This window comes from Lytechinus pictus, chromosome 5, assembly GCF_037042905.1.
Source record: "Lytechinus pictus isolate F3 Inbred chromosome 5, Lp3.0, whole genome shotgun sequence".
In the NCBI taxonomy this organism is placed as follows: Eukaryota; Metazoa; Echinodermata; class Echinoidea; order Temnopleuroida; family Toxopneustidae; genus Lytechinus; species Lytechinus pictus.
Window position 1 is genome coordinate 51,598,962 of NC_087249.1, and position 7,731 is coordinate 51,606,692.

General features: G+C 33.0%; 1 protein-coding gene across 1 annotated transcript; it reads left to right on the forward strand.

Annotated features, from left to right (window-relative positions):
- Positions 1–2,804: 2,804 nt before the first annotated feature.
- On the forward strand, positions 2,805–7,611 carry LOC135154061 (acidic phospholipase A2 natratoxin-like). The gene is made up of 4 exons (XM_064099210.1): positions 2,805–2,949; positions 3,835–3,988; positions 6,050–6,207; positions 6,801–7,611. The coding sequence occupies exons 1-4, from the start codon at positions 2,901–2,903 to the stop codon at positions 6,929–6,931; spliced, it is 492 nt and encodes a 163-aa protein (XP_063955280.1). The 5' UTR covers positions 2,805–2,900; the 3' UTR covers positions 6,932–7,611.
- The last annotated feature ends 120 nt before the right edge of the window (positions 7,612–7,731 follow it).

A 7,731-nucleotide genomic window follows, 5' to 3' on the forward strand; every position in this document is an offset into this window, starting at 1 on the left:
GTTCTGTGAGTAACATTTTTTTTCTTCAATTTCTTTTCTGTCATATGAAAATCAATCTTATTAATTCACAGTGAAATAAATTTGTGGTTACTGCTTGATAGAAATTTGATAAAGCGTATCAACTTGGCAGACTTTTGAAGTTTTAACTTTGAACCACAAAAAAATACAGGTTTCATCAAAAGTGTGTTTGTAATTAAAATATGCCATATGATCTCTCATCCACAAACAAAATTCAATCAAGTTTCTGCTATACCTGATTTCATTATCATATATACATTAAAATCAATCTTATTAATTCACAGTGAAATAAATTTGTGGTTACTGCTTGATAGAAATTTGATAAAGCGTATCAACTTGGCAGACTTTTGAAGTTTTAACTTTGAACCACAAAAAAATACAGGTTTCATCAAAAGTGTGTTTGTAATTAAAATATGCCATATGATCTCTCATCCACAAACAAAATTCAATCAAGTTTCTGCTATACCTGATTTCATTATCATATATACATGAAAATCAATCTTATTCACTCTTCATAAAGAAATAAATTTGTGGTTACTGCTTGATAGAAATTTGATAAAGCGTATCAACTTGGCAGACTTTTGAAGTTTTAACTTTGAACCACAAAAAATACAGGTATCATCAAAAGTGTTTGTAATTAAAATATGCCATATGATCTCTCATCCACAAACAAAATTCAATCAAGTTTCTGCTATACCTGATTTCATTATCATATATACATGAAAATCAATCTTATTCACTCTTCATAAAGAAATAAATTTGAGATAAGATAAGATAAGATAAGATATTTATTCGTCTTTCTTTCTGCACATACATTTTATCTTACAAGTATGATTTCACATTCTACAAATGAAAAAAATCAATTAACCATAAATCATTGTTACAGTAGAAAAGAAAGAAACATAGCAAATAACTAAACGTATTGAGAGAAAGACAAGGAGAACCCCTGAAAAAGCAAGGCTTGTAAGGCTAGGGTCTCCTTTGTTTCAAGTACATGACTGAATAGTATTCAGTGTTGACATGTAATATCTTGAAAAATACAAAAGAAAAAAAAAATGCAACAATAAAACAAAAAAGACAAACTAAAACTAATCAATGACAAAAAACACACACTAATAGAATACATTGCTTGAATGTACAGTTATGAAGTCTAATAAACTAACAACAATATGATATAATTAAGTGATAATGATATATGATGGAAGAGGAAATAAGTATGGATAACATGGCATGAAAAAAAGAGGACGATCGTATGTATAAATAATAATAGTAAAGTAAAAAAACAAAACATGACAAAGGTAAAAGAAACACAAGAAAAGAATACAAAAGGAAAAAAGAACATGGGCTGACCCTCTGCAGAAGAATCCAGTTAGACAAGATACAAGATAAATAGATATTGATATATCATAACATTCTCCAGTCTTATATACAGTTTTATAGGCTCCAAAATTAAATAACATAGTATATAAAAGCATATCTTAACCTAGAGCAACTCACAAATAACGATTAAGAAGATAACCTTTAAGTACACGCTGAAAAGTATAAATGCTTACCGATTTTTTTATATTTGAATTGAGAGAGTTCCAGAACCTGGGTCCTGTATTTACAACTGTCCTAAAAGCAGAACTTGTATGCAACTTGGGTAAGTGGAATGCAGAAGCATTTCGTGTATAATAGTTATGTATGTCACTATTTTTCATGAACATTGTGACCAGAGCTGGTGGCATGATGCCTGCATTGTATGCATACATTAGAGTACCAAGTTGAAAATCATAGATATCTTGTAATTTTAGAATTCTATGCTCATAAAAAAGTGGGGTAGTATGCGAGCGATAGTTAACATTACAAACAATTCTTAAAACTCTTTTCTGAATCAAGTACACCCTTTCTAGATTGGTTTTAAGAGAATTACCCCATGCAAGAACACCGTAATTGAGATACGGGAGAATTAGTGTCGAATACATCATACAAAGAATATCAGTAGAGAAAAATGATTTCAATTTGTATATTACACCACTATTTTTTGATAATGTCTTACATAGATGATTTATATGGGTTTTCCAAATCAGTTTTTCATCTATATGCAACCCCAGAAATTTGGTCGTCTTTACTCTATCTATTAACACATCATTAAATATAACATCACCTGGAACTTCTCTTATCGTGTTGCTAAAGAGCATATAATTTGTTTTCTGCATATTTAGAGATAATTTATTTGCTTGAATCCACAAAGTGACTTTCCTCAGTTCACTATTAACTGTTTTTAAAAGGGTCTCAGGATTTTTGTGGGAATGATACAAACTTGAATCATCTGCAAAGAAAATGAACGATAAAATATCAGAGGAATAGTGGTTACTGCTTGATAGAAATTTGATCAAGCGTATCAACTTGGCAGACTTTTGAAGTTTTAACTTTGAACCACAAATAAAACGGGTACCATCAAAAATGTGTTTGTAATTAAAATATGCCACATGATCTCTCATCCACAAACAAAATTCAATCAAGTTTCTGCTATACCTGATTATATTTCATTTAACTATGGTTTTGTGAGCAAACAATTTTATCGGCAATTTGTTATTCATTTTCTTTTCTATCATACATAAAAAATATCTCATTCATTAGAGCTCTAGTAAATTTGTGGATACAGGTGGATGATTTATTGAATTGAGCTTTTCACCTTGACTTGCTTTTGAAGTTAACACTGTGGCATAATTTTAATTTCTTTTATATACCTTGTTTTTTATTAAACTAGTACTCGTAGCTGACCTCTATAAATATCACAGAAGTAGCTAACGCAACATCCATTGCAGCGAGATATTTGCTTAAGGTCATCAGACATACTGTAGACATTGTCAAGCAAGCCTAGTCTAGCAAGCCTCAACATGAAAATCAGCATAGAGCTCCTGGTGATTTTCATATCGTTTGCATCCGGTAAGAACTCATAATTTCACCACCATTTTTAGTCGATTATTGTGCAAGGTCTCTTGTTAATTCAATGCGTACCTACTAATTTTTCATCAAAAGAATTTGAATGCCATTTTGGGTCCATAAATATAAGACATATACATGTATGTCGTACATCTTAAAGAATCACTGTTAGTGTTCTAGAATGTGGTATCATGAATGAATATACAAAATGTTGAAATAAGTTTACTAACATATTGTTATTGCGAGACAAGTTTCAAATGAACACAACCATGTATCATTTTCTAATATATTACTTAATTTAGCTACTTATACAATTTCAAAACAAAAAAAAAGAAAATAAATTTTAAAGATTTTTTTTATTTTTAAGGAAGAAAATAAAATAAAGTGCAAATATTAAAAAGAGTGTTTTGGGGGGAAAACTATGAAAAGAAAACTATAAGGGTTCAATTGTTTTCTGTGCATCAAACTTATAATTTAAAATTCTCTCTTCCTTTACTTATAATGTGTATTGTAAGGCGATTTTTTTTGTTATATATCATGGGTTTTTTTGGGGGGCGTTTGACTGGATAACAAAATGTCTATCTTTGACAATGCCAACCTTTGCACAAAACTTGGAATTAATCACGCAGTGTAATCATATTGAACCAAAAACCCAGACTTCAGTGTCCACCTTAAAGGGCAACCTGAAAACGTAAGAGTGCTTTTTGATAGAACATTGACTTATTGTTCAGACATGTATTATATGTAAATAGCTTTTGTTGTTGTTCTGCTCTGAAGCGCCTTGAGCATCTAATCAAGATAGAAAGTGCGCTATACAAGTATCATGTATTTTCATTATAAAAACATTTAGCAATATTTACTATCATCGTTATGATCATTATTCTCCAGCTGGTCCTTCAGTCAGTCGTATTAAAGAGGATAGCATCTTCAATTTTGGCTACATGTCATCATGTGCTACTAACTCCAACAGTTACAGATATGATGGATATGGTTGTTACTGCGGATTCGGTGGCTCCGGGACCCCAGTAGACTCACTTGATACGTAAGTGATCCTCCCTTTATTGTGATAATACTCACTGTCATCGTTTAGTTCACATAACTATTGGAAAAAAAATTATTTTGCCTCGTTTTGCTTTGTAAGGAAATGGAATCAAGTCAAATTGCCTAAACAATGAGTAAAATATCATTATTTCCAGAAACTGATAAATTCAATATAGTTATTTGTGAGAGCGCTTCTGCATATAGTTCTTTAAAAGCTGGTATACTACTGGAGCCATGGAACATATGCGGGTGTGAAGTGGGGGCTGAGCATGCACAAAATCAAGTTTTTATACATGGTCACTAAAAAAGTAGGGGCTGGAGCATTCCCTTTTTCCAGTATCTTTTCCTCTTTTTTTTATGGACTTGAATAAAATATCACTTCCTTGCATTACTGTTCCACAAAAATCAAACCATATTTTCAATACCGGAGAGAAAAATTGAAATCTTCTTTCGTGATTTCATATACATGTAACATACAAAAAAGTGGTCATGTGACATCATCATCTCACTCATCTGGATCACGCCTTTGTCATTTTTTGGAAATAATTTCAAAATTTCAAAATGCTGTTAACATTTTCACTTCAATGCTTAACCCTAAAAAGACTATACTATTTTGATGACTAAAGGCCACAGGCTACTGCACACCTTACGACCCTACTGGTCTACGACTGGTCTGTGACTGAGTGAGTAGAGATGAATCGCAAGGTAGTCATAAGCCCCAACACCGCACACCTTGCAATCCGACTGCCATGTTGTCTGTGACTCACGCATGCGCTTTTTGCGTTTTGCAATAGCAACTGAGAAAATGGCGCTTACTACTGCGTATGTGCGTTGTATATCATATAAGCATCGTGCAACTCTGCTGTCTGATTGGCTGGAAGTTGGATTGAGCTTGTGATCCAGTCATAAGGATTCAACATGTCAAATCCTTACAATTTTCCAAGCGACTTCTCTCTGAGCGGTCTGCGACCTTCAAGCTGACAAGTTCTGTGACGTCACATTTCCCTTCACTCAGTCGCAGACCAGTCGTATACCAGTCGGGTCATAAGGTGTGTGGTGGCCTTAAGAAGACTTAGAAGGGGATTGAATCAGCCCCCGCCCCCCTTGAGATCTCTGTTGTTGGCCACACAATTGCTCACAAAATTAAGTATGCACATTACCCACGGCATAATCACCAAATCTGCAAGATCAAATACTTTGCGTTATAAATCTCATTACCAAAAATTCAATATTATGCTAATTCATGCGTAAAATTGAAAGTTTGCTCTAAACTAAATAAGGCCCCTATGCTATTTTTTTTATTCAAAGACTCTTTGTAGGATTCTGATCAATATACCTTTAAAAACTCAATATCACATTGATTTTTTATGCATTTTATTGTTTTTTAATTTCCTTATGCATTTCTTTGTACTTTGACGTTGATTGTAATATTGTTTTTTTTTTATGGAAATCATTGGGGACATTATTGTGACCACAAATTAATTATGATGAAATTAATTGAGTTTAATCAGCAAAGGCAATTTTGCATTTGATTTGTACATGAAAACAAGTTTTGAGCAATTTTGGAAACGAAAGCACTAAGAAAATGCTGCGTAATTTTGGAAACTAAGTACCCCTGCGTAGCAAATTATGTTGCCAGAGTCTTGAAAGAAAAAGTCATGAAACGTTGCGGCGCGATCTTTTCGTGTTACAGATTAATAAAAAAAGAGGAACTTGTTATTCATTGTGTGTAACATCCATTGAGTGCTTTTCTAAATCAAATAAAGTTGAGTCAATATTTACAACAAATAAAGCTACATGTATGTCATTGCTATGCATATTCTCCCATCACCTCATCAAGTACAATTATTATTTCAAAATCCCTCGCCTGAAAATCAATCGAAGGTATGTTTGGCATCTGATTCGATGGTTAAAAAAATAATAATTAGCAGAGCCCTATATATGTCGGGATTTTCATGTTTTAAGTGTCTGGTGTCATCATGTTGTAATGTATTTCCCCATAAAGATCGCAACAAACCTACTTTAAAAATTCTTTCTGAAAACTTATAACTTTTTTTTGTAGATGCTGTCAGGTACATGATAACTGCTATGGTGATGTGGAGGAGAAGAAAGGAGGACCTTGCTCATCTGATGTCAGCATATATTGGGAGGACTACACATACTCCTGCCATGCACCCTGGAACTGGTATTATACAGCTGATGAACTTACCATTGTCTGCGGTAGGTATCCAATTCAGGGTTCCCAGCTTTTCAAGAAATCAAAATTCCCTGACTTTTCCCTGATGAAGTTTAAAAATTCCCTGAAATTATTTAAACCATTCCCATTTTCGCATGTTTTCTAAGTTGTTGCAGTGAATCACATGTATTTTCAGTATAAAAACAATAATGTAAAACTAATTATTACCATCATAACCAGTCATTTAATGGATGTTGTTTTGATACGCAACAAAATATAACAGATTCTGACTGACTACTGTGCTTTCGACTTTTGGGCTGATCAAAATTCCCTGATTTTCCCCTCATTTGACGCATTTTTCCCTGATTTGAGGTATTTTTAATCAAATTCCCTGATTTTTCCCTGACTGGAAAAAAGTAAAGTAATTTTCCCTGATTTCCCTGATGGGCTGGGAACCCTGCAATTATTTTTTTAAACATAAGCAAAGAGGTTACCTCTTTTTTCAGTGCGATGGTACAAATATCGCATGCTAAGCCTCACATTTGCTTGCATACAACAAGCCGAGTAGGCATTATACAACGATAGATATCATTACCAATCCAGTAATTCTTGTTGGCTCTACACTTCTCTCTTTCAGATGCTTCAGCCAATAATGAATGTCAGCAAGCATTGTGCGAATGCGACAAGACGGCTTCCCTGTGCTTCGCAGCAAACGAATTTCAAACTCAGTATGCAAACTATGACAAGGAAGCAAACTGCAAAGCCTAAAAACATATTATTTTCACATATGCACATACAGATCTATTATTAGAAATTATTAAAAGTTCAAGTGCTAAAATAAACAGGTGAAAAAGTAATACAATTCTAAAGTCAGGTAAGCATATGGGTTACGACTGTGTCATGGAAATGAAGGTAAAGTACAACAAAAATTAGTCATCACCACTTAAATAATTTCTCTTTCAAATTAATGAAAAAAAGTCAATTTAAAGACATATGTCAAGTGAGATGCATGTTATTATAGAAAAAAAATTAAAAGCAATACTACACTTACAGTTTTCATAATGTTACTTGGATTCACCTTCACCCCCCCCCCCCAAAAAAAAAATAATAATAATAAAAAATAATTCAAGGTTTGATGAATCAAGCAGTTAAACATGGTAGACTTTAAGATAAAGTAAAATACAGTCCCATTCAGAATCTGTATGCATTTTCATTCTTTAAGTTCAACATGGAAGACTTTCAGCTTGTGTGATATACATTGTGCAATAAAGTGAGATACAGTTCCCATTCAGAGTCTGTACGCATTTTCATTCTTAAAGTTCAACAAGGGAGATTTCAAGTTTGTGCAATAAAGTGAGATACAGTTCCCATTCAGAGTCTGTACGCATTTTCATTCTTAAAGTTCAACAAGGGAGATTTCAAGTTTGTGCAATAAAGTGAAACACAGTATCCATTCAGAGTCTGTATGCATTTTCACTTTCATAGTTTGAGGTGATTCAACAAAGATAGGTTATTGAGGGATAGAATATGCAATACTATGATGTGGCAACAACTCAGAAATTAATGAT